Genomic DNA, 27,963 nt, shown 5'->3' on the forward strand with positions numbered 1-27,963 from the left:
CATAAAAATGCATCCAGTTGACTTCATGGTTACTTTACAAATTTGTTTTATTGCAGCTCAGATACAGAAGCATGGAGAACTCTTATGTGCTCTGCTTGTTTTATACTTTCATGTCTAAGCAACTTCCCTCTGAAGGAATGCATCATGGTTCAGCACACTTCACAAATCCACAATGACAACTGTAATTTGCTCTGGAGCCATTGAGCTTTAGGAATATGCTTTAACTAATTGGGTGTCAATTGCTTTTTTTCCCTGAGAGAAATCTGTTTGTAAACCCTTCAATCCTCAAGAGTGAGCACATGACTGCTCTCATGCAAGTAACCTTTGATTTAGCTTTAATTTAATACATCACTCAGGTTACAAGATTTTATATAGGGAAGTCACTCAAAGTCATTTTAAAGCATTTTAAAAGCTCATTTAGGTCTACATAACCCTGTCTATGCATCCTCATATTTGGATTTAATTGCTTGCTGATTTAAGCTAAATTGAGACAAGTTTAACCAGGGTAAATAAAAAGTTTTAGGGGGTCAGTTTTAAAAATCATATTTGAAATTTAAGTTAGAATAAGTCTAGATATGCACTTTATAGGAAAACTCATTTGTGCTTTTTTACAACTGAATTTAGTTGCTAAAAATATTAAAATCAAGACTGTATATGAAATACACAGTCAATAAATAGTTTATAAAAATGGGTCAAATACTTTAAGTGTAACCCTAGCACATGGACAGAAAACCATACCTTTTATTAAGTTCAAAATAAATCTTAATTGCTATAAATTGTTAACCATGCTGGACTTCTGTATTATCCACAGTAACGCTTAGCTGCATAGTATGCTTAGGACAACTTTCAGATTAAAGTATTCCTCAAGAACCACTAAAGAATCAGTATAGACAAATTCTTTCTCTCTGAAGCTCTGAAGAAATCTATTTAAAATTTGTAGCTTTTCCCTAAATACTACCTCCATTGGAAGGCTAGGCTCCAAGGACAGGCTTAGGAAGGAAATTAATAAGAAACCACTTAAAGCAAGCCTTTAAACATAGACTTAGGAAACAAAGAAAGAAAAAAAATTTCTGAAGCATCACACAAACTATTGTCTGTAACCTCAGCTTAACGAATGAAAGGAAGCTTGCTAAGAATTTCAGCTGGACAACCATATTACTTTCTCTTAGCAAAAAAGTGAAATAATTTCCTTGTTACAGCTCTGTTGGCTTATCTGATGAGTCCCTTTGGCAGGGCTCAGCTGTCTCTGTAGCCAACAATCAGTAAATACAGAGTGAGCCACAAACTTGAAGTCTAATCACTCAGCATCATTGTCTTTGGGGGACCTGTTAGTGGTGGCCTACATTTGTCTCCCTAGGAATAGGGATATAGGGGTAACAGCAAAGCTGTCTCTGAAAAACACAGTTGTAAGGGGGAAGTGAAACAAGCCTCTGTTATGTTTTCCACAGAAACTGTTTTTTTCTTCTTTTTCTTAGAAAGACTCCACCTCTTGGAATTTAAAGCCCAGCTACAGCAGACAGGAGAACTCACCACCCACCCCTCATGCATCCGTTGTGCAGACACATCTCAGTTGCACTTCAGGCTGAATGGAAAACTGGGGCCAAGAACCACTCTGGAAACAGGGAGTGGCCAAAGAGGAGGTGGAATGGTTATGGTTAACTGTTATTTTGTCTTTAATTGCTGATCTTGCAGCTGTCCCTCAAAGGACTATTTTAAAAGCACTTAATTCAAAATACTCATATTTAACGCATTTTAAGTAATTCTGCAAATACCAGGAGCTTTCCAGGGAACAAATAATGTGGACACCTCATAAAAATGATCTAATAAGGAGAAGCTGAACAATGCTTTGTGTGCAGAGGAATTCTTCAGCATGACTGCTAACACTTTGTTACCGTAAACTTGGCAGGAATATTATTTGATTAATTTTAAGTTGCTATTTTCTGTTTCATATTTTCCCTCTTCCCCTTCCTCTTAAGGACCTGCCAGAAAAAATAAGCAGCTAAAATAAATTATCAAGAATTTTAACAATTTATATAATTATTTTTTATTGCAAAACCAATGTGCTGTGAATAAGTTTTATTGCTCCTCTAAAATATTCGTGGATGGCTCAAAGAACAAAGCTCCATCGGCCCACCTGGCGGTCTTCTTAAGAGTACCAATAAAGAAAAAAAAAGTTGGGTCATACAAATACTCAACCAGAAAGCATTTTACAAAAATGCAATTAGATAGATAGGATCAGGAGGAGAATGATATTTCACTCAATGCCAAGTTAATTTGAAGAAGTGCCATCAGTGGTGATACAAGACTTCAACAAGAACTGTGTTTCCTAAGGAGAAGGTAGCCCCTTCCCATGGTACTCACCAGTCAGACAGACACATACAGACCCTTGGAAGGTGCCAGCTCTAGTCTCATCTTATCTTATGCAGTCTGGCAAAGCTGCACCTGACCCACAGGTCTATGTTGTTTACCAAAGTCCTACATGAGATTCCTTCTCCTTGCAGAGGAAAACGAGGGGCAGACAGTAAATCTGTCAGTGTAAACCTTGTTTGAGGGATAATAAAAATGCTGCTTTTACCAAGATGGAAGGCCCTTTAATTTGAACTTGACCCTGAGCAATACCGAATGTTCAACTGTTACAAATGGGACTGATAAGCCTCCAACCTCAAGTGCTGTGGTATCAGTGATGCTATTTTTTTCCAAATCCCCTCAAGGATTTTTTCTCTCCTTCTTTCTGCCCTGTTGTCATTTCAGTCTCTGAATCAGAAGTACACCTGCTGTCATGATAAATAACCTGCTTTCTTCTTCAGCCCTCTACACCTTGAGATCTTTGTTGGCTCCATCAGAAGACACCGGGGGGAACTCACACTTTCTATAACATCACTGTAACATCACACTGCAGTGTTCAGTGCAATTATGATGTTAAACAGAACATTTGATAATGTGTCTTGTATGGAATTTGTAGCAGTCCTGTAATAATTCTTCTGGAAAACATCAGCCCTTGTGAGGACTTGGCAATACTTCATTTCTCATGGACACAGTAAAATTTAAACAACCCTGCAAATGCTGATTTAACCCTTGTTTTATAATTCCTTAAAGTGTAGAAAATCATTCAAACATATTTCGGTTTTTTTCTTATTTTACTTGAAATGAAGGAGTGTTTTTTTCAGGCCTATACTTCTTTTTTCACCAGGAAAATAATATTCATGTCTTCCAGGTGGTTTAATGTTTGAGCATAAATATTTTCTGCAATAGCAGGCTACCTCATTATGTGGGCTTTTTGATAGTCTAGTTTGAAAAGCCTGTTCTGATGTCTGTCAGCTGTTCAGTGGCCTGGTTTTTGCAGAGTCTAGTAAGCCGTCTCCCAGCAGAGGGACTTTGTGCCACCAGGACTCCCCACTGCCTTTTGTTCTCACGATCATGCCCTGTGTTTGTAGAAAGTGGATTTGCATAAAACCTATGCAAATCCACAGCTATGCTATTCAGAATGAAATTCAATACAATGGTTCAGTTGGGAGTGATCTTCAATCATCATTTAGTCCAACTTGTTACCAGGTGTAACTTGCTCCCTGCTGCATGATTTATCCTGAAAAAATTATTTGATCTAAACAAGATTTCTTGCTTGTAGGTCTGAGCAGATTTTAATCTGTTTGTCATGGGAAATTTGAGCACTTTACAGTTAAACCTTCCTTAAATCCTACCTAGATGTTGAGTTAAAGATCTCAAAGTCCACCTGCAACCCAACTTTTCCATGTTGTACCAGACTGCTGGGTAAGTATACCTGAACTGATAAGCAGTTTTCCCAGTTCTTTGATATCCACAAGGCTATTATCCTTGTTGGAAGGATACCAATAGGTTACCTCTTGTGCTTTTACACCTGTGGTTAGCACCCATCCTGTTGCTATGGTTTAGCTGGAAGCAGCGGTTTTCTGCTCCAAGCAGTGAGACAACACCACTTGTACATTGCTTTTGGTACCTAACATTCAAATAATGCTAGTATGTGTAGTAGCAAATTTTTTTCTTCTCTTTGTAATACCAATGTAATACCTTACGTGGCATTTCCATTCCTGTGTGCCACTGTCTTATCCTTACTTCATCAGCACAGCAGTACTGGAAAAAACCCAATGAAAAATATTGACAAAAAAGCTCCAACTGGCCCAAGTATGTATATGACTTCACATTCAGGCCATGTTCCAGTGTCCTGTTTTCTTCATCACAGCCAGAAGTCTCTTCTTTGCTTGCTTTGTTTGTATCTTTTGCCCCCTACTTAAAAATCTGTTCACAGAAATGTGGATATATTTTTCATTGTAGTTTCATGCTTTCTGTGTGCTAGAGGGTAAATTATCTCCATGTCTGTTCCACTTATAATCACATTTAGACATGAACTTGCTTATTAGCAGTGTACATGACTGCTGCTCTTACACAGCTACTGTAGGTGCTCTGAGCATTCGCATTTAGCTCTTACATTTTTCATCCTGTTTATTAATCTAGAATGAACTTTTAAATCTTTAATATTTTATGAGTAGCAATTAGTCTTTTTGCAGAGTTAGGAAGGTGATATCTTATTTCTTCAGATTTTTAAACTTCTATTTTAATAAAAAAATACCTTTTGTAGTCTGAAAATTCTTTCAGAGTGCTCCGAGCATTTTAAATCTCTATGGTCTGCTGGTGTCAAATCAAAGCCCATCTTTTACTGGGCTAGCAGTGGGGTTATTCCTATGCTTCTTTTAATTTTTTTTCCCTGGTTCTTCACAATTTTCTTTGCAATTAAAGACATGGAGGTTTAAAAGAGAACCATTCCCCCAGCCTCTTTTTTGCTCACCCATCTTACATCTGGGATTGGATTTTCCAGAGAGATTCATGTTCTTGTTCACTCATTCTGTTTGCGCTGCAGCTGTCCTGGTTTGCACTGTCCATGTCCAGCCAAATCACTTCTGGTCCCTTGCGCAGTATCCAAGAACAAGAGGAGTGCACACCCATGGAGCATCACCAAAGTTCTGCCTGTCTTCTTTTTCCATTTCTCTGCTTTTCCATTTGTCTGTCATCAAGCACAACCTCATCTATACAAAGTTTCCTTTTCCCAGGAGAATTCCTGAACATGACTCTGTAAATAAGGATACTGGCTACTATAGTACCCATCTGTGGTAAGCAGTTTCTAGACCATGAACTAGATCACTGACATAAAATTGGTTGCCCTTTATCCTTCACTGAAGCAGAAAATCAAAGAGAGAAACAGCAAACCTCCAAGAAGGCTACTGGTGGATCACAAGAAGGGCCAGGAACTGAAGAACAGTTGGACAGCAACAGAGAAGGGGAGCCGAACAGAGATGCATGGAAACCTTGGCACAAAGTCTATGCTTCAGAGGGGGATGTTGGAAAAAACACAACTGTGCCAGATCACAAGCAGAGAGACAACTGGGAAGGGGAAAGATGATGGTGTCAGAGTATGTCCCCATGATGCTGTGAGAGATGCCAGCTGCAGCACAAGGGGAAACCAGCAGCAGATGGAGGTGTTCAAACGGACATGATGGGCAGCAAATGGCAAAGCCACCTAAGCTCCCTTCTCTTGGCTCCTGTAGACACTGACCTCCAGTTGGGGGTTTGCCTTTGATGCAAGTGCATTTCTTCACAAGTAGGAATGGGCTCTTGTGGTTCCACACAAGCAGAAAACAGGGATGCTGTTTCCCAGGCCTGATGACAGCACACACAGACGTGGATAAGATTTTCACAAATGTACAGGCCATGCTGTTGTTCTGCACCTATCACATCCATCTTTCCTTCACAAGTAACTCTTCCCTCTCCTCATCCTGGTTCCAGCTGCAGTAAGTTCTGGCTCTTGAAGAAGAAGCAATTTTTTACCAAAATTATCTGCCTCACACTGAAAGCCAAATTATTCTGTGAACTCTTGCATATTATGCACACAAGAATAAAAGGCATAGCCCACGAAGTGCTGTAGACACTCACCAGCTTCTTGGAGGTCAAAATGTCATTTAATGGACCATAAAGGTAACCACAGGAGCTAAATTAAACCTCTGAATGGGAAACTCAAGCCATTAGGAACTTCTTTCCCCCTCCACTTCCCTCCTCTCTCAGACTCAAGGGAGCCTGTTTCTTGTTTCTTCAGACAAGCCACCCACTCACAGGATATTCAACCAGAGAATTTCCACTGCGCATTCTTGGCAGCCTGGTGTTCACCACAGTGGCTGACCTGACCTGCTGGCTCGCCTCATCACAGTATCCATAACACAAGTCAGTTCCTGGGTTATTTCTGCAACAGCAGAGAGATGAGCTGAGTCCTGCCTTTCTGGGGGCTGCTTTGTCCAAACCTTACATCCTGTAAGCTGAACAAATGCTTCCAGGCACTCCAGGTGCCCGGGCAGAGCATTTGCCTGGCAATGCACATTGTGTGTTGCCTGCTGTGGATGGGACTCTTATGCAAAAGGGCTGGTATGTTAAACAGCTTATTCTTTGGCCTGAAAGCAGCATCTTTTTATCATGAGGCAGATACCACATGATTTTCTGAAAAGACTACAGAGCTTTGCTGACGGGTTTGGTGGAGAAATGGAAGCATGAGTGACTGGAAAGTCTGCACTATCATACAGCCAGTGTTTACTGGCAGCTCTCAAGCAGAATCATGAGCACTGGATGGTGGGACATGTATTTAAATGCATGGCTCAGATGATACAGAGTAAAGACTAACAATATCCGCATGAAAAAGGGGCAACTTCACTAAAACTCTCAGCTATCCAAGAGTTCTCCTGTCCCCCATGCAGACTGACACACAAACAATATGTACTGCAGGACTTAAGAATAAAATAAGATCCTCTGGAAGCAATTCCAGACTTCTGCGGATGTGTGGTTTATCAGCATCAATCATAATGGCAACAAGCATGTAATTTTCCCCACAAAAAACCCCACCCAAAGCCCCCAGGTACAGTGTAAATTGAATGTATTGAGGCAAAGACTCAGGGAGAAAAATCAAGGAGTGAGCTGAAACCCTCTGTGAAAGCCTTGAGGCACTTTCCTGGTGAGGGCTTCCAGTGCAATTGCTTCAAACATAAAGAAGCAAAGCAGAGGATGGACGCAGGTAAGAGGAAACTGCCAAGTAGAGTAGATTAAGGTGGAAGAGTGCACCTTGTTAAATGTAACTGTGCTGTTCATTTCACATTCAAACTTCCAGTATGGTGAATAGTGATGTTGATGTTTGTTTTCAGGTCAAATTCCAGTTTATCCTCCCTTCTTCCTCCTTTTGGTTATTCATCTCATCTTGTTTAGGTAAACAGACTTCCTGGTTTACAAGAAGTCATTTTTTCCGAGCCAGTTCAGGAATGTATTAGACTTTTGCAAAGTTCTACCTCTAAATTCACCATCTTAGATCTATTTGAGCTTTCTGAAACCCTATAGTCTCTTTAACCTGCACAGCCTAAACCTCACAAAGTTGTTCAGACAAACAGATGCTGGAGATGCCAGAACCAGCTGCAAGCTCTTGTCCTGGTGCTTTGAGTCTAAAGAAGAGGTGTTCTGAGAAAAGAATCAGCACTTGTGTGGGACCAGCAAATCTGGGCCATATCCCTTGGAAAAGCTTAACTCCTTCTTTTGAGACTGCTTCTCACTGCCATAGTAACAAGCAAATCAGATAAAGTTAACAACAAATGAAAAAGCAGGACTGGCCTTTAGCCATGTTACTGCTCCACCTGCTCAGAGACCAGCCAAGCTGTCAGTGCTCCAGATGTACCGCATAGCTGGATATTAAAATTTATTATAAGTTCATTTCTATTTCACTAAACAGGAGAATGGTTATTGCCTGATCCTTCTTATAGCGAAACAATAGAAATGTCAGCAGAGGATGACTGGGTTATCAGAATTTAATTTTACTGGGACTGTACTTGAACTGCACTCAGGTTGGATAGAGAAATTGTGATGGGTAGGGAGACATAAAGCTTTCTCCTCCTGTTATGCAACAAATATAGATATTTACTGTATAGCACAGACACTTGTGGACCAGGGCATTTTTGTTCAGAAATAATTTTAAATTGAAACCATGACTTCCCTCTGAACTGGATTTTTGACCCATTTCATGAAAGTCTTGCACATTTGTCACTTCTGAAACGTTCTGTGCTGGCAGACAGGGGAAAAAGCATGAGTCTGAGCCCCAAATTGTTCTGACTACTGATTCTCATCAATCCACCTTTAAAAATAAATCACACCATTCAGACTGGGTATCAACAAGTGCCAAATATAGTACTACTTATAGAATCACTGAATGGTTTGGGATGGAAGGGACCTGGTCCAACCCCCCCACCATGGGCAGGGACACTGTTCCCTAGATCAGGTTGCTCAAAGCCCCATACAACCTGGCCTCGAACAATTCCAATCATGGGGCAGATACAGCTTTTCTGGGCAACTTCTTTTAGTGATTCACCACTCTTGTCGTATAAAAAATTCTTCCTTATACCCAATCTACTTGATAAGTGCTTTTGGTGGTAGATACTAATCACATGTACAAGGCTGAGACAGTGGGGCATATGGTGATACCTCTGGTGTACACAGACACACCAGATGAGCATCTCCAGTGTCTCCTCGTGCACTTCTGCCCCGTGATGCCACACACTGCATTTAGAATAGTCACTGTTAAAGATGAAGCTATTCTGCTTCAAGTGTCCAGAGCTCACAGTAAAAACAGTGGTAGTTACCAGCAGAAGGGTAGCCATCCAATGTGTCAAAGAAACAGGGAAATACATAAGAGAAAATTTGTTTTAGGAGGGCTCTTGGAAAGAAGATTATTTTCTTTCCTTTGTATATACTGAGTAGAAGAGGTTTTACACAAAGCACAGATTTTGCATGTCTGCTGAGAGAGGTCACCAAAGAACTGTCTGACAAAAGCACTGAAACAAGATTGAAGCTTTTAAGCCAACATTAGCTGATGCAACTGTCTGCTCTGATCTGCTCTGATTGTCTGTTCTCACGCCAAAGCATTGGTGTCACACTTGTAGAGGTGCACATCAATGTGACGCTCCTGTACTGACTCCAATCCTACTGCAGTCCAAAGTTGGCTTCATTTTCTGGTGGAATAAAGAGAAATGAAACTAGAAACCAGTATCACCATTTTAAAGTTTGAATTGTATTACTTGTCATTGCTTCACATACTGTAAATAGGGTCCACATGGAAAGATTTTGCAGTAAATAAAAGTGCTCTTTATCAGCAGTTGGCTTAGGCATCTGATTTTTCAGTAACCTCAATGCAGGCAGAGACTGACACACAGGGACTCTTGTACTTACAGGGGAACATCCACCTAGTTGATTCTGGTGCACAGCTACGTTTCCTAGCACCTCCCTGATAGGCAATTAAGAATCTTTCCCTGAAGTGGCCAAAAGCAGTGGCTCCTTACGTCCCTCTCAGATGGGCTGAGCAGGGAATCACACCAAAACAAGTCCAAAGACAGGCTTTGAATCCTGCCTGGTTCAGCTTACATTTCAACCCACTCTATAATAACTTTATGTCCTTTCCATGAAAATAATGAGAAAATCTTTATACACAGAAGGATGGGAGAACTGGTGCAAAACATACCCAACAGATTCATGTCAAAATCTCACGTAGGGCTTACTGTCATAGTCTATGTCCTAGAGACAACAAACATACACATGGCAGATTATATTGTTGCTCTCTGGTTAAGATCATAACCTGTATTTCCGCAAAGGAACAGATGACATATTCAAGCAGAAAGGGTAGGGTTTTTTTGCAGCTGTATCACCAGAGAGAGGAGGTATTTGCTTGGAAATTATAGAAAACCCACTTCTAGCCCATTTTGTGAAAACAAGAATATCCTCTTCTCAGTAAAATGTCATTCTTGACTTATTCCACTGTTTAATGCTGACTCCTTTCCTTTACTTCTCATCAAGAATTAATGAGACAGAAGTTTAAATAAGGGAGAAGATAAAAGCCTAACACACAAGTTATGTTTTATAGTTTTATAGCTTATAAGTGTAATTTTAAGTATCAGTATGGGGACTGATATTATTTAAACCTCTCAACTATCACATGATCTTATAAAATTTGAAGACCTCATAGATACAGATAAAACTGCTTGCTACTAAAACCACAGGCCAGACGAGCTATAAGCTAGGGCCACATTTAGAGCAAAGAAATTAACATGGAAATGAAATTCTCTTTCATAGTCACACTGGAAACAAAGCATATAAGTAATATGAACACATATCATGCTGTCTGTGGCTCTGCATGCCATACTTTTGAATGAAATAAATTATTAAAGAAATTAATGAACCTTCATTACTTATTCTTCAGCTGCTCTGCATCCATTCTTCTAATTAAGAACATTGCCTAGACTAAATATTGTGATTAAAATAGTGCACCATGTGTCTGGAGAATACCTAATTTTTCACAATGCTGACTTCTTTTTTATTTAATAGTGATACTGAAGAAATATTACATCACTAATGAGTAGGTTTATTCCAGTTGCTTTTCTACCACATCTTTGTTTTGAATGGCAAACATCATCATCCTATTTTGAGACTATGGATCTATTTATGAGAATTGATTTTTGGTACACCTTTTGTATATACATATTATGGAATTAAGTGTTTTCCAATATTCTTGAATGACAGTGCTATTGATGAAAGACTAAGACAAACACAACCGATTCTGTGCTTAACTTTAACTTAAATCATGCACAAAGTATAAAACAGGTCTCTAAAAAATTGCACTTACCTGGTATGTAAACAAAACTTCACTTGGTGATTTACCTAATTTTCCATTGATGTTAACTTCAATTTGACCTTGTTGTGGTTCATTCATTGGTCCAACTTGACACACAATCCTAAAAAGAAAGAATGTAAGCTTATCTGTTAGAAGTAACAGCTGCAATACCAATGCAATATATGTGACCTACCACACACACTGCCAGCAAAAGCGCCAACTTTGCTTTATCCTATACAATGTAATCCAGTGCTGCCTCAGATTTCCAGCAAAACCACCCAAGAATAGTTTGCTCGTCTATCTAAAGGCTGGTAAAACCGAAACCTGAGCACTGTATGCAGCAACTTCAGCAGTCCATTAGTAGAAGTGCCTTCTGCAGAAGACTCAAATTCAGCCCATAAGTCAGTTGAACTTCTGCAACCTGACACAAGATTTACAGTGGACTTTGTGATGTTAAAAAAAACCAAACCCACAAAGGAGCCCCCACCTCCTTGAGGCAAACATGAGATCACCAGCTGTCTTATAATTTTGTGTGTTTTAACTGCTGACAATTTTGCTGTGCATCTTGCTACCTTTCAGCTTCAAACTACTGCCTTTTCACACCTATGATCAAAATCCCTTCAGAATTACTGTTCTCTGAAAATAAATTCACAGATAAAACATGCAAAATCAGAGGTCAAGGAACACTGGCCAAGAAAACACTGCCTTAAAACTAACACTGCTGCTGAGTGATAGCTAGGATGTTTAAACTTTTATTTCAAACAGGTAAACCACAGAATGAAAGCATGAAAAGGCAATAAGGATTTGACACACTTGAAAACTGGGACGAATGCTTAATGGAGAGCTGATAATACAGTTAGATAAGGAGTGTATAATGCTTGCAGCCTGCTCAGTCAGACGGTTTCATATAGGACACGCCCTGAGGATCACTGCTCATTTCTGTCGCTCTTTCACTCCAGGATTATTGCTATTCTTCCTTAAGCAGTGCATGACTGCTTAAAAAATCCCAAAGTAGCAAAAAACCCTCAACGACTCCAAATTACTGGGTATAATGTACTTAAATTGAGACTTATAATAAAAGGATTTTCAAGTCCCTCTGCAGATCACTCCAGACTTTTTTCCTGGGTACTGGCAAATGGACAAAATTCTCTGAATTCTTGCATGCCCTGGCATGTGTATGGCTGCCTGAGCCTGTTCCTCATCATCTCTCTACTGTATTCTTGGAAGTTGTATCTTCATGTCAGGCAGAAACAGGAAACGGTGCCTTTGGAAGAATTTTTACCATATGTCAAGCTAGGGAAAGCAGTCGGGGGCCGGGGCTGGGGGATGTGGGGGAAACACCGTAGCAGGGATTTTAATTGGAAAAGTTCCCTCCCCTCCCCAGCGCTGGCATTACCTCCCTTCCCCCACATTACTAATGGAAAACTACAAAGAATGAGAACAGACTTCTCGAAGGCCAACAATTAAATCACTGCAGAGCCAGAAAGCACCCTTAACTGTCTTAAATCTTGCTGTGCATGGGAGCAACTGTCTCCTAAAAAGACTAGCATTTTACTGCAGAAGGATAGGGGAGCCAGACAAGGCACTTTTTATTATTTTCTAATTTAATTTTATAAAAAAAGTTAATAATAAAACAAAAGAACAGAGGAAGACAAAGACAGAAAATTATAGATATCTGTTTGAAGATTTTGATAACTTTTTAAAGGCTTCCCTAGTCGAGAACATCCTTCAAAATCCACTAATTTGTTGATAAATGACATGATGCAAGTTGCATTTGTTCTCACCCATTACTACACTGCCAGAACTTAGGAAACCAGTAATGTTGCTATGATACCAGGAACCAGTCATCTCAGTTCTGGCTCCTTTCCATGTATTTAAAAATATCAAAAAGCTTTAGAAAAAGCCAAGAGGATGGGGAAATTCTTGTAAGACTATGTTGCAATTCAGTGCAGCTTTTGCAAACACTGAAAACAGGGAATGGAGAAAGATGACCGTAAAAAAGTTTGTAATTCTTTGGATTGGAAGTACATGTAAATCCAGGAGAGATGGCAATAAAATTGGGAAGCAGTAAGAAATAAACAGCTATTCTTTAGCTTCTTCAGTCCTAGAGGCCTGGGAAGCTTCTAAATGCCTGGTCCACACATTGACTAAAGTTAAATATTTTTCAAAAGAAAAAAAAAATCACTTAGGCATTTTCAAAGTCCCTTTCAAAACATGCCACAGGAATAGCAAAAAGTTACTGTGTTACACGTTAATTTATAAGAAGGGAAAGAAAGCCAAGGTTTCAATTGCAGCCTTCAAAATTGAATGAAAGAAAAATCACACCACCTAAAATATGTCATTACTCTTAACATTACTACTGAACCTTCCTGCTATGCTTTTCATCAGCTAATATCAAAAGGGTATTTCCCTCTTGAAATTAGAAGCTTGATATAATCTGTAGTAAACACCTAGATACCTACCAAGAAGAATTTAGGCATTCTGTTTTAATTTTTGGCACCGCTTAAGAGTGTGACAAGTAATCCACAAAACATCTACCAACCTGCTTAGGCACTTCAACACCCATGGACTTTTTGGCTTTGAGATGAAACTTAGTCATCTACAGCTAAACCTGAACTCTGGGCTCCCTCCCTGCCCCCAGGAAAGAAACTCTATGGCTGGAGTAAACAGATTTAAGCTTCCTCTTTCTTTGCCTGCTTTCCCATAAATCTTGTATGCTTGGCTTCATTGTGGTTCAGATTTAGCAAAGTCATAATGACTAGATTGTACATGTAGAATGCCTTTAATTTAAAAACAAATAGTTTTGATATATGTACAGTAATAGTTTATGAAAGCTTTTCAATCAAGTAAGGAAAAAACTTCAATCAGAAGCAGGATGGTAGTACACAATTGTAAATTTGTTGCTGTTACAATCTATAAAAATTTTAAGTAAAGAGTCAGACATGTTACTATGAAATATTGCAGCTATGTCACACTAGTTCTTTTTGAAATGGTAACATTTGTAACCACAAGAAGATCATCTTTTCTTGAAAATGCACAGAAGTTCATTTTTTCTTCTAAAATCTTATGAAAAACATCCATCAATTACCTTGTGGAAACAGAGTAGAACTCCTCTTTAAAAAGACATTCCTTGTCTGCCACTGTTACATTTTTTACATCTTCTGCTTTTATTCCCAAATTAGATCCCATTATGGTCAAAAGAACTCCACCACTTAGTGGTCCAGTTTTTGGCTCAATCTGTGTTTGCACGAGGGAGAGAGGGGAAAAAAAAAGCAAAATTAAATACTGCAGTGACTATGTTGATCTTCTATATTATTTAAAGCTACTTTGACTTAGCAACATTTGAAATGCAGATGTTTCTTGTAGGACATACAAAAAAACATGCTATGCAACTTTTTAATGTTAATCAATCATCTGTTAGCTCAGAACTAGTATTCAACAGTTGCAGATTTTATGTCTCCTGTGGCAGACTGTTATGTACAAAACTCTTGCCTGGTGTTTATTCTGTTTTAAGTTTGCTTCCTCCACTAAAGTACTGTGATTTTGAAAAGCAAATGGATTGCACTCTTCTCACAGTCCTTCCACAGAGCTTTTCCAGAATTTTGTTTTCATGATTTTATCCCTTTAGGTTCACAGCAGAGCAGTGCACCTTCCTAACACACAGTGCCCCATGTAGTGCCTTCAAAAGTTCCTCCATTCCCTTGATTTTCCTTACTGCATCTCATGGTAGGGTACTGCAGCATGGGCTGATGCTTATTGAGTAATTTGCAAATAAAATGAGGACAGAGAAGATCCTGCCATTGCAGTGGACTCCTCAGACTGAAATATGGCCCTGACAGGCACTTAAATTCAGAATATTTGTTGAAAGGCTAACCTGCTTTCCTACATAATGCTGGGAGCACCTCCAGCAGGACCTTTTCAGATCTTCAGCTTTGGAGGGCCACAAGTTCGCCATCAAGACAAGGGAGGTTGTACTTCACTGTCTGCTCCATCAAAATCAGTCTCTTAGGTCTAAGCAAGTCTGAGCACAGAGACATGGCTGCCTCTGCTGGCTGCCTAGCCCAGCTCCAGAATCACTTGCTCCATTTTCCCACTGCTTCAACTTCCTAAACTTCTGCCCACTGGATGTCCATTTGCACTCAACCCATAAACAAACTAGCTGAAAAATTATTCAACTGTTTGTCTAGCTGTTTCCAAATGTTATGTTCATATCTAAAGCTAATGTGAGCTCTGAAAAATCTAATATATTTTAGTATGTTTTTTAATGCAAAAGAATGTAGAAACAGTATCCCAGGTGAAACCCCTTTTTTCTTAATTTTCCTTTTCCTTTCTTCTCAAATTGTGTTTACCTGGGCATAGGTATTACACAAGCATTCTTCTCCACACTTTCTGTTGAGATTCCAGGGTATTTACCTTGCTTGGCAGTCTTCAACTGCTTAACAGCCATTTCATCTTAGCTTTGGCTACCTTCCCCCATGTACTGCAGGTCTGCCAGTAGGCACAGCCTCCAGGGTTGCAGTGTCTCTACCAGTTTGAGCCACAGGTTTCACACACAGTTCCTACTGAGTGAAACATCCCTGTTCCAACTCTCAACCTCTGTCATACAGTTACCACATTTTGTAATGGCTTGGGATATGTTCTCATCAAACAATGTGTCTGAGTTTTGAAGTACTGATACCACCACTGCAGCAATTTAGATTTGCCCAGCGGAGGCATGTATCACTCTTTTCTCAACAATTATGCCCATAAAAGCAGCATTTGGCTTGTTTCTGAAAAGGACATGGATTTATGACTTTCTTTGCCTGCTGATCCATGAAGGTGGAAACAATCTTCCCTGACCCTGTGTGAAGGCTCCAACTACAGAGTAAGTCAGGGGTGCACATATGGCCTCTCCGATTTCTTACATTCAATTTCTACAGCTTTGGGTTTGATGCTGGTGTAGACTGAACAATATCACTGACACCTGGAAGACATTTTGTGATGCAGAAACAATCTGCTCCCTTAATAAATACTATTTAAAACTCTAGCTTGAAGCCTGTAAATGAGCCTGTTATATACTTGTAGTTCCAGGAGCAGTGAACCTCTCTTACAGACTCATTTCAGGTAGAAAGGACTTTATGAGAGAAAAAATCCGTGCTATTCTAATCATTCTTATGCAAGAATCAAGTGCCACATTTTAAGCATGCACTGCTAGCCTGGCTTCTGACACAGCGAAGACAAGGCTTGAAAAACAAGGAGGCTCAAAGACTCCATTCAGTCTCTTACTTTGAGTCTTTACAAATCTCTCACACACATCACTACTGACATTATTTCCTTTCAGCTCTTTCAGAGGCTTACTTAACACCCTAGGAAAAAACCTGCCTTTCAGTATGAGCTTGCTTGGCTCCTTTCTCCTGAAAAATATTACACTGGTGGGGAGAGAAAAAAAAGCAATCTTACGCGAGTGATCTCTGGAGGAGGACACGTGTCAGTGGGGGGAGCATGACAGAGTTTTTCATACACGCACTTGCTGGGCTTGCCATCTTCTTCACACCAGACACACTTATAGTTGGGATCGGCAGCAAGGCATAAGCTGCAGTCGCTTCGTCCGTAGGAGCAGTTGTACAGAGTCACTGAAAGATGAACAACAAACACACTTAGACATTTATCTCTGTTTCAAGGGTATTCAGTGTCCTTTAGGAAGGAAAACTAACCCTGTGTATAAAGTTCAGTGGAGTCGCGTGAGTAATACGTACAGTCGGTACTTAACCCCTGAATGATGCTGAGAGAAAATTGTATTTTTCCTCTACGGAAAAACCTGACATTTATCCATCTGTAGAGTATGACTACTATCAAGTAAACCCCAAATATATTTTTGTCACTGAGCAGTGACATGGGATACACATCATAAAGTCACCCCAAGACACACTGTCAAAACATTCAAGTACAAAGTCCTTACTTTGACTGAGCTCAATAACACATAGAGCTGTTCAAAGATTAATTCAAAAATCAGGTCCTCCTGAAGCATCCTAAGTCAGATATGGAAGGTATAAACTCTGCGTGGGTGTCAGTAGGGGCAGACATCAGCTGGCATGGGACCTCCCCCTGTTGCAGAATTAAAGGAAGAGTGCTGCCTTTGTAAGCTGTTTCCAGGATGTTTGGGACTTTTCATAATCACCACTAATGCCTGAACCAAATAGAAAGTTAACACTTTATTAAGTGTTAGCCTTTGTTCAAGTTAATACCTCTGCATTTCTTCATTCTTCTCTATTTTCTTGCTTTTGTCTTGAACTGTCATCCTGATGTACACCTCATTCCTTCTGTAGTGGGGTTTAGTTCTAGCTTTTCTGAGCCAAGAAATCATGTCTGAAAGTCTTCTCTCTCTTACTGATGAAACAGAGACCAACTGTCCCAGACACTAAGCTTGTTTTGGCCCCCATCAATCTCTAGCGTGATGTGCAGTCACTGAATGAAATAATTTTCCCAAATAGATGCAAAGCCTTGAGACATACCTCAGTGGTTCAACACCACAAGGAGAGCCTAGGCTTGCAAGAAAGCATATGGAGATGCGCTTGAGAACTAGCCCAGAAGAAAACAGACTGAAAATATGCCACGTTTCTCTAGTGAAAATGTTCAAGTTGCACAGATTGCCCAGCATGTGAGTGCTGTGCCTCCCTGGACAGGTGAGATGATTATTGTAAAGAGGAAAACATCTTGCTCCCTGCTTTTCTGCTCCTTCTTTCCCCCCTGCTTCTCTCTACTCTTTGCTGCTCTATATTTCTGGCCACACAGCCTCTCACCCTCTGCCACTAAGGCTCTGGCAATTTTTGAGTCTTGTAAATTAACTTAACTTACCAGAACAACAGAGAGCTTTTTAGGTTTCCTCCTGTGCTCTTTCAAGAATTAAATGTGTTTACAGATGGGAATGGGGTATACAAGACAGAGACTCAACATCTTCCCCTTCCCCTTCGCTTCAGTAATCTCAAGAAACAGTAGCCTTAGTGACACTGGATTTTTTTCAAACGAGGTTCATATTTAAAGATGCAGGAAACATAGGAAAGTATGTGGACAAGGGTAAATCCCTTTGAGATGCATATAGTAAAGGCCACTAAAAAAGTTTATTTCAAACAAGCTTTTACTCTCAGAGGAGCAGAACTCTAGGAAGGACACTGGCAGTGTCCAAGGACACTGGACACCCTCCAGTCACTAATATTTCAATACACTTGGTAACTTCCTAGATAACAGCAGCAGCAGCTTTTGAAATCTAATTCCAAGAGACTACCATGTCAAATTTCTACTGAAATGAAAACGTAAAATGAAAATGCTACTTTTCCATTATTTTTTCAGCAGTGGCCTTATTCCCCTGCTAGGCATGAACAATATTGCAGATGCCCAAATCTTGGCTAGTCTCTGCCACTTGCAGGAGAACATGTAATCCCATACAGGCAGTTTTTGTCTGAACGCTTTATGTTTAAAACCCTCAGCATTCAGTTTCACAGCTAGTCTTTAATACAATAACAGGTTTTATTTCTTTCTCTTACAATGAAGGGTTAAATCAATGATGAAGCCTGATTTTAACCCTTCCTATGTCTAGTCAGCATATCCACTTGATTTCAAGTATCTGTACCAGCAGAAAATCAGCTGAATACATCATTAGAGGTGTATGCAAAAGTGAGGGACTTTGGCATTTGTAAAAATGAATCAGTGAGAAAGAAACTCCATTTGATTCAATCTCTATATTGAATTTCCAAGGGATTGATGAGCACAAAGCAGGACAAGCATCATTTGCTTCATAAACTGAGCACACAAATATGGAAGGCACTGAGCAACAAACATAAACGAAGCAATATTTCCTGCAGTTTGTGTGTCAGCTATCCACTTGTGTGCTGGATGTAGACATAGGGCTGGGGAAAAGCACCAGACTGACAGCCCTGGTATGCTGCTGTTTGCTTTGTGCACAGTGGCATGGAAAAGTTTCCATGCTATGAATTGCTTCTATAGGAACCAGATTGGTTCTTATTCCAGCACTCTGAAAGATTGCTACTGCACAGACACGGGAACAGGAAATATTGTTGAGCAAATCTTTCCCTTGACTTCCTAAACCTGGCATTTCCCACCCAGATGACCACATGGCCACCAGCATGGGAATATGTTTACTGAATTACTTTATTATCCTTCATTGGCTAGACAGGGATTCGTATTCCATCCCTCAATAAACAATGTCACTGCTGCAAAGTCTTGATGTCCCTCACATCCAGCTGCATAAATGCAATGAAGAAAGCCACGGCCTTAAAACATTAACCACTCCCCTTGTTCACTGATCAGCTCATTATATGTACCAGCAGCAAGCCACTCATTAGATTCAGACTCTTATCCATCACCTTGAGATACCAGCTGTGATATCATTGATAAAAAGGACAAAGGATAAAAGGGATATATTGGATTTCACACTGTTCAGAACCCCTGATGGCTTGAGATGTAAAAATGCTATCATAACTTAGTATTCACTGAGTGCTATACAAAGAAAGGGTTCTTTCACTGTCAGGTTCAAAGGTGCTTCTCAGCAGCAGCCATATACCCAAAGCCAATTCTTTTCAAGATGCATAAAAACACATTCCACTCTGGATTTCATATGGCAAGGGAATCTGAAAGTCAGAAAGAATTTGGATTTTAAAAAATACCTTTTATACTAAAAAGAGACATTTGTTGATAATTTTTCAATTCCCCTCTTGCAAGGGCTCTGTATTTCCATTTGAATGATAACATTTCTTTAATAATATAACTACCTTTTTTTTTTCTTTAATGTTTTTTCCTGACTTGGAAAAAAGATGTTGGGAATATTTGGTCAAAATTTTGCAGTTTTAAACCCGACACGACTGGAATGGAAATTAAGACAGTGTGAGATTGCAATATGACCTCCCTGTAACATTCATGCCAGGTCCTCTTTTAACACTGCACACAGAGCCATAAGGAAAATCTTCTAAAAAACATAGTTCATGCTGCCAATATGAAAAGGAATAAATTTCAATATTGTACAGCTGGAAAAATATGGTCTGAAGATTTAATCAGCAGAGGAAATTACTTAGGGTACTAGTATTTTCCTGATGTTGACTCATCACTCAAGTAACAAGAGGGTTGCCTCACAGTTTTTGCAATATTCTGCCTTAAATGTCAGTCCTAAGGTGTGTAAGGTAGGTATCAACTCCTAGATACTACTCTATTGATTTTGAAGGAACTTCCTTACCTCAGCTCAGGACTAGGCTTACAGACATAATTGCCTCATTACTGTATGTTGAAAAGAAATGAAATTTATATTCATAAAGAGATTTTTATCAGAGATCAAGTCTTGGTGCTATAATTTTTAATTTAGTTTTTAATAGAAATAAGTGAATACAGTAAGAAGCTGAAAACACCCTGAATGTTTCTGTGTTTTCCTGATTACCAGCCAACACAGGGACTGCAGAATCTGTCTGAACTGAGACACAGCTAAGAGATGAGATTTCAGGTGAAGTCCATATGAGTGGCTGTGAGAAGGATCCTCTTTCTGCCCTTTGATGAGGAAAGTTCATTGCAGAAAGGAAAAGATTATTAAAAAAACCCAAACCAAAATACTTAAGTAAGTATGAACGGCGAGGCTTTGCTATTAAGATTGCACTTCAGAGCAAAAGCAATCTCGAAAATCATAGAATCATAGAATCAGAATACTTTGGGTTGGAAAAGACCTATAAAGGTCACCTAGTCCAAATCTCTGCAATTAGCAGAGACATCTTCAACTAGATCAAGTGATTTTTGAGATAGTCCTGTGTGCAGTCAGGAGATGGGCTTGATGATCCTTGTGGGGCCCTTCCAACTCAGGATATTCTGTGATCCTGTGATTCTACACAAGGGCCCATCCAACCTGAACCTCAGTGTTTCCAGGCATGGGGCAGCTGCCATCTCTCTGGTATCCAAAACATAGCCCTATATCAGCCACTGTGAAGAAAATTACTGCAGCTGAAACCAGCACAGCAACCTGTGCCAGTGTTTCACCAGCCTCACTGTAAAGAACTTCTTCCTTATATCTAGTCTAAATTTACTCTCTTTCAGTGTAAAACCATTACCCCTTGTCCTATCTCAACCGTCCCTGCAAAAAAGATTCTAAATCCCCATCCCTTCGATAAGTGACCTTTAAGTACTGGAAGACTGCAATAAGGTCTCCCTGGAACCTTCTCTTCTCCAGGCTGAACAACCTCAACTCTCTCAGCTTTTCCTCATAGGAGAGGTGCTCCAGCCCTCTGATCATCTTTGTGGCCCTTCCTACTCTGTACTCATTCCAACAGGTCCATGTCCTTCTTAAGCAGCAGGCCCAGAGCTGGATGCAGCACTCCAGATGGGGTGTCATGAGAGTAGAGTGGAGTGGAGGGAGAGAATCCCCTCCCTCGCCCTGCTGGCCACGCTGCTTTTGATCCAGCCCAGGATATGACTGGCTTTCTGGGCTGCATCCACACATTGCTGGGTCCAGCTTTTCACCCCAAGTGCTGCTCTGCAGGACTGCTCTCAGCGCCTATTCTGGCTTGTATTTGTGTTTGGGATTTCCCCAATCCCCGTGCAGGACCCTGCACTTGGCCTTGTTGATCCTCATGAGGTTTGCACAGGCCCACCTCTCATGCCCATCAAACTCCCTCTGGATGCCATCCCTTCTCTCCAGTGTATCAGATGCACCACATAGCTTGGTGTCACTTGGCAAACTTGCTGACAACACAGATGTTTAATGCATTAGTTTAGTATTAATAACTTTTGATCCGTCAGATTTAATTGTTCCACCCAAACCAGTAAAACCCACAAACATTCTTACTAACAAGTCTCCAAATTATGGAGGAATAGATTTCTGCATACTGTAATTAATCTCCTTTAATCCCATATTTCATACTTACCCATCAATTTGCTGTCAATCTTGACTTTATCTGTTTTTATGGATAAATTAAGTTGTAGGGTCTCATTTGCACTATAGGAGAACTGGAAAAGATAACATAATAAAGATATTTATACCTTCATTTGGCAAGGTTAATTTCATGCATTTTCTATGATTCTCAGAAATCAGACCTGTGAAGGTTTTAGAAACTCTCCCAGGCCTTATGGCCTTTTTTTCATCTTGGCCAAATACATTATAGAAAAATGTTTTAATGAACCTAATCCTTCACAATCAGAATTTTCAAGTACCAAGGGACAGCAGTATCTGAATACTCGCTTTTCATTAATTTAATTTACATTTGGTTATAAGTATCAAAGCAGCAAAAGTACTGTTCAGAGGCAGTAAGTATAGCTGCTGACCCTGCTGAGTTCTCCCTTCCCACACCATCTGGCCCCATTACTTCTGTGGGCACAGCAGACTTGCACCACATGGAGGGGAAATCTTGCATCTTTTGCAGTGCAGCCTCCTCATTTTACAGCCAAATCACAAGGTTCACATGCTCCAAGACATGAGCTTCTGTTCATGCTGAAAGAGCAGCAATGAGAATTGTTGGGAAACAAGAACAAATAAAAATACAGAGGCTTTATAAGGCAAATGCTTTGTGCTAGGCACAGATGATGCATAAATGCTCATTAATTCTCAAATCTACTGTTGGTGAGCTTGTAAGACAAAGTTTAAAGTCAGCATAACATTTGTGAGTCAAACTTTGAGCTTAGAAAATAGACAATTTTTAAAATATTATTTCCTTTCTCAGTAAAACAAGCAAGAGCGAAAGAAGCATAACTACTAGGTAGCCAAGCAACAGCATTTTGTTACCATTCTTACCATTCCCATTTTACAGATACAAAATGGGAAAGGTAATGAATTGGAATGTGGAGAGGGAGAGCACTGAAATTCTTGCATTTTATCCTCAGTGATTTCACTAGATTGCATAAAAAGTGAAGAATAAAACAGTAGTGGTCTCAAATTCCTCCAAAGATTGTTCAATAATTCCATGGGTTACACAGGTAGAGAAATCAAGGAGAAAGATTGAGGGCTTTGAGGGGAGACTTCAGGAGCTCTGAGCCAAAAGTGTTGCCTTTGACTACTACTGCCAAAGGAGAATCTCCATCAGAGGTGACTTTCTTTTCTGAGGGAAACACATACTACCTTTATAATTCTAGACACATGTGGCTACTGGAACAGTTAAGAAGAAGAACTGAGCATATTTGGTAGGTGAATCATATTTTCTCATTTACCTCTTTACTCACGAATGAAAATTTTCCTTCATCTGACTCATCAACAGAAGCTTCAAATTCAAATTGGCTGTTTCCAACTGTAAATTTTTTACCCTAAGGATGAGAAAATTTCAGTTTAGAACTTGTATAGCATCACCAAGCATAGTAAAACATCACCAGGCAATATCCTGTTCAGCCCTGGAAGTAATTAAATCCAAACGGAGAAGGCTAACCGCTTACAGCCATCTTCTAAAGCAATGCTAGTGAAACGCTGAGCCAGAGCAATCTGCAGCTTTGCTGCACTCCTCCAACATTCATTCCTGGTAGGCACACCAACAAGTCCAAGGAAAGCAACATCATATATAGCACTCAGTTTTAGGGAGCAATAAGAAAAATCTAAGAGATGTGAATACTGGATGGCTTCACACATCAGATGTGTTATTAAGAGAGCTGTGTGAGTTCTGCCCTTAAAGGTTTTCTTTGTAGGGATTCTGGGCAGAGCATCAATGCAAGAGCTGCATGGGAAACTGGAATGAACGTCTCTCAGCTCTTTGTCTCTCAGCTCTTGCTGCCTTTCTCCTGCCTTACCATGATTCCAGCTGTATTTTCACAGGACAGTCTTTGATGGCAGCACTAATTTAAGGGTATTCCTGCCTCCTAGGCATCTTCTTCCCATCTCTTCTCCCTAGATCCTAAGTCTATTAATTCCTGTCTTAAGTCCATAGCACACACTGACCTTCACTGCACTGACAAAGCTCTCAGCTTGGCTGTTTTGTGATTCAGTCAAAGAACTTAGCTGGCTAAAATCCTCATCCCATGACATTATTTCTGTGCTGGGTCATTCTCCTGCCCATAGGACAGGCATGCAAACAACTTTGCCAGAAGAATATTAGAGAAGTGAACAGCAAGGATATTTTCAGACAGTAATGTTGGTAAAGACTTATGAAATCAGAACTCACTGGGGGACAAGACAACCTTCACCTTTACAAAATCACAAAATGATTTGGGTTGTAAGGGACCTTTCAAAGACCACCTAGTCCAACAACCCTGACATAGGCAGGGACATTTTTCCCTAGACCAGGGTGTTCAAAGTCCCATCCAAACTGGCTTTGAACATTTCTAGGGATGGGGTACATGCAAGTTTCTTGGGCAACCTGTTCAAGTCTCACACCATTCTCATTGTGAAAGATTTCTTCCTTATCTATCTAAACCTATCCTCTTTCAGTTTAAAAAATGTTGCCCCTTTTTCTGACCCTACAGGCCCTGGTAAAACATCTCTCCCCATCTTTCTTATAAGCCTCCTTTATATATTGACAGTCCACAAAAATGTCTCTCAGGAGCCTTCTCCAGGCTGAACCACCTCAACTCTGTCAGTTTTTCTTCATAGAAGAGGTACTCCAGCTCTCACCCTCTCTCTGATCATTCCCATATCTCTTCTCTGGACCCTTTCCAGAAGGTCCACATCTTTCTTGTACTGGGAACCCCAGAGCTGGATACTATACTCCAGCTGAAGTTTCAGCAGAGTGGACTGGAAGAAGATAAATTACCTCCCTCAACCTGTTGGCCACACTTCTTTTGATGCAGCCCAGGATACCATTGGGTTTCGGGTTGCAAGTGCACATTGCCAGCTCCCATATAATGTTTCATTCCCAAGTCCTTCTCCACAGGGCTACTCTCAATCCATTCAACCCCCAGTCTGCACTGATGCAGGTGCAGGACCTTGTCAGTGACCTTGCTGGACTTCATGAGCAATTCACTGTGGGTGTAAAGAACTAGTCCCTGGTTTTGACCAGACCCATCTGTCTTGGAGTGCACATGGCAAAAAAAGAATGGTTACTCAATTCCTCTTTTCTGCTCCAAAGGTTAAGTACATTGTCTCCTGCTATGATCTAAGTCTTGTGTTTGAGCATCTTATCTTTTTTATTTGTAGCTACTTCTTCAATGTTGGAATCACAGGTAACTCCTGGGTCACTGGGTTTATCTAATTAACATAGTGGAAACCTTTCCTACTGTGACAGGCTGGGCAGTGGACATGAGCCCACCAAGGTTTGTGGCTGAGGAGGACAACATGCTTTAACCAGGTAAAGGACCTGACTTGAGTCTCTGTGTGGTTGTTTTATAGAAGAAAACAAACCTTTTACTTCTTCATTCTAGGAAGCTACACAAAAAATAAGCTAGTGACTGAGCTCTGAAAAGCCTTGTCTGAAACTTTTACAGCCCATTCTGCTTTACAGAAAACATCTATAGAGTCCAAGTTTTAAAGCATCTCCTTATAAATATTTTTTTAATAGGAATGCTGCCTCGTTTTTCTTGCCCCATGTATTTTAATATAACATGTATTTTTCAAAATGTTCAAATTCTGCTGCTCCTGTGTAAGGCTTTCCCACATGTTAACAGCAGGTTCTGGGAGAGGAGGGGAGCTTTGCTGTGTGTGACAGCTGATACCTGGCGTGCATTGAAATCAGGAGTTTGCTACACCAGGCTCTCGAGCAGAAGGCCACAGTGCTCACAGTCAGTAGTTTTGGTGCAAGAGATGTGTAGCAAACACTAAGAAGCAGGTTACACATCAGACACACATGACAAAGACAAATCCAAATGGGAAATTACTTTTAATGAAAATCTTTGGTGGGCTAATAAGGTTATCTTGATGCCACTACATCTGTCTCTCCTACTGTGCCAATCTTTCAAGGACTCAGCTGGAGAATGCCTCTCAGAAATTGCATGCAATATGACTATTCAGTACAAAACTTCCCTCCCTCTGCCTCTCCTGGATGGGGCTATTCCCAGAAGAATGACAACAGCTTGGATTTCTCTCTCCTTCCTACTGAAATTCTTTCAGAGGAAGGAAGGGCAGAAGAACAGTCAACAGCATCTCCTCTTTTAGTCTATTTCCCTCCAGTGGAAGCTATCATGAGGAGACTTATTCATTGTACTTTAAGTGTTTACAAGTTAAGAGGAGCATACAAAATGTGTGAGCTTATACTTCCACCCTCAGTGGAAGTATAGCAGTTTCTATACTTCCAGTATAGAAATAATTCTTGATATAGTTCTGCACTAGCAGTTTTTTAAGTCATTTACCTCTTCTACTCAGTAAGCAAGCCCTTCACTGTTCATCTCCACCTAGAGATGAAGATGCTTATATGCACAATGTTGGATAGTGCACTTAGTCACCCACGATAAGGCTGGGTGTGCAATGCGCTTTTAAGTAAAGCACAGATTAAACCAAGATAATAGAACCAGTAGTTCAAAGTGACAACACAACATTAATTTTTTGCTTTTCCTAAGCAAGAATTTAGGCAAGGAAAATAGGAGGAAAATGGATGTACCAACGTTCTAATCAATAAAGACCTTAAATGTGCTCATAGCTGCATGACTGCTAGCTTCAAAGATGCTGTAATTCCCAGCATATCCTGTGGCAAAATTGTTCCACATGAGAAGGCAAATGCTATTTAGCATTTGGGCTGTGGGCCAATCCCTACAAAATATCCATCCATGGCTTCTCCTGAGCCACCCTGTTTTCCATGAGATGTTTACCAAAGACTGAGTGTAAGTTATGCCCTTACTCAAATGAACTTTCAGTCATCAAAGCTACTACTTCAGATAGCATGACCCCACAGGCATGAGTGCCTATGTGATTACAACTATTTAATGCCTTATTTGTCTGTTATCACATATATTAGAGGTCTGTGTATATAGCTATAGTCACTGAGTGTGTCTCTTCAAGTCCTGCCACTAAAGGCATTTTCGTTTTGACTTTAAAACACATCTCTGTACCAGGATATATGGAGCTGATCCCATGACAGACGTGACATTTTCACATGGCTCTCACCCAAGAAAAATTACTCTGACATCATTTGACACTCACTGCTCTCCAGCATCTTTCCAGTTTTGGGACTATGCATTCAGCTTGACTTCTTACAGTGACTTGAACTCGTAAGCCTTCCCAGTTCCAAGTTAAATAAATACATTCTGTAGCAAACCGTTAAACATTGCTACCCATGACAAAGCATTCAATCCACAGGATGTGTCTTTGCATTTGTTAAATGCAATTGATATCTCACAGAATTAAAAAAACCCAGCAGCCTTATTTCCATTCTCTTTTTGTTACTAGTAGTTCAGAAAGATTAAAGTGCTTATTCATAGAATGATAAACTAGATGAAGGAGTGTTTGCACTCCTGATGCTGTTTCTCCTTGGAGGACAAGGGTCCACTAGAAGTCAAATTCAGCACATCTAGATTATGCATCTGCCCTGAATTTGTTCTAGAGAGAGAAAGGGCTCTTCCAGTTATATCAAGGGAGCAGGAAATTATTTTCCTCTAGGGCATAAAAAACAGCTCTTCACAATGTTAAACAAAAGAAATACGAGTGTAATCTCTGGAATACTTTCCAATTTTTAGCAAAGAGAGCTGTGGGTTTAGGAGAGGTGTTGTGTGCCCCATGTTGCACACAGCCAGACATCCTACCAGGGACCAGTTCTGACATCTTGGAGAACACACCAAATTTGCCAAATTTGCATTTCATTTTCTGCATATATTTTTAAGGTCTTCAAACAAAATTTTTTTTTTTGGAACATATGGCTTTTATAGCACAGTTTTTATACATGTCTATAGTAGTGACACACAACATGGTTTTCATACGATTATAGTGCTTATGGGTTGCTTTTTACACTTCTCTGAATACTCTTCTTACATTGCTACTCTTCAGGCCTGTTGACCCTTTTCCATCCCTTGGCAGGAGTAGAAAAGGTGATAGAAGGAATTGCTTCTAAGCAGTACAGTATTCATTTTGAAAAAGGAAAAAAAATCCCTTCAAAAAACAAGAGCCTTCTTTCCCTTGATAGATGGCCAGTAGTTAAAGAAATCGATGCACTCCCCAGGGCATCTATCATCAATTCACATTTACACAAAGACAACACAGAAACAAAGACTAGAAATGGGTAACAATACTTGAGCTATCACCTAAAAATGGTTTTTAAACTTCATTTTTATCCAGCTAACAATAACATTTTATGCATTGTCTAGGCTATAAAGCAATTAAGACCCTGGGGTCTATCTGACTTCTTAGAGGCTTTTTTTTTCTGGGAGCAAGCACTAAGAAAGAGAAG

The 27,963-nt window shown here is 40.0% G+C and overlaps 1 protein-coding gene across 4 annotated transcripts in view; it reads right to left on the minus strand.

Annotated features, from left to right (window-relative positions):
* PLXNB2 (plexin B2) overlaps positions 1-27,963 on the minus strand; it is a 254,318-nt gene that overhangs the window by 35,421 nt on the left and 190,934 nt on the right. For all 4 annotated transcript variants that reach the window (XM_008642550.2, XM_017745957.1, XM_017745958.1 and 1 more), the window contains 5 exons: positions 22,880-22,972; positions 21,604-21,685; positions 16,151-16,323; positions 13,800-13,948; positions 10,724-10,832 (listed from right to left, as the gene is read on the minus strand). In XM_008642550.2, coding sequence (XP_008640772.2) covers positions 10,724-10,832; positions 13,800-13,948; positions 16,151-16,323; positions 21,604-21,685; positions 22,880-22,972 — 606 coding nt within the window. The remainder of the gene's footprint in view (positions 1-10,723; positions 10,833-13,799; positions 13,949-16,150; positions 16,324-21,603; positions 21,686-22,879; positions 22,973-27,963) is intronic.

This window comes from Corvus brachyrhynchos, unplaced genomic scaffold (genome assembly GCF_000691975.1).
Source record: "Corvus brachyrhynchos isolate BGI_N302 unplaced genomic scaffold, ASM69197v1 scaffold239, whole genome shotgun sequence".
Classification (NCBI taxonomy): domain Eukaryota; kingdom Metazoa; phylum Chordata; class Aves; order Passeriformes; family Corvidae; genus Corvus; species Corvus brachyrhynchos.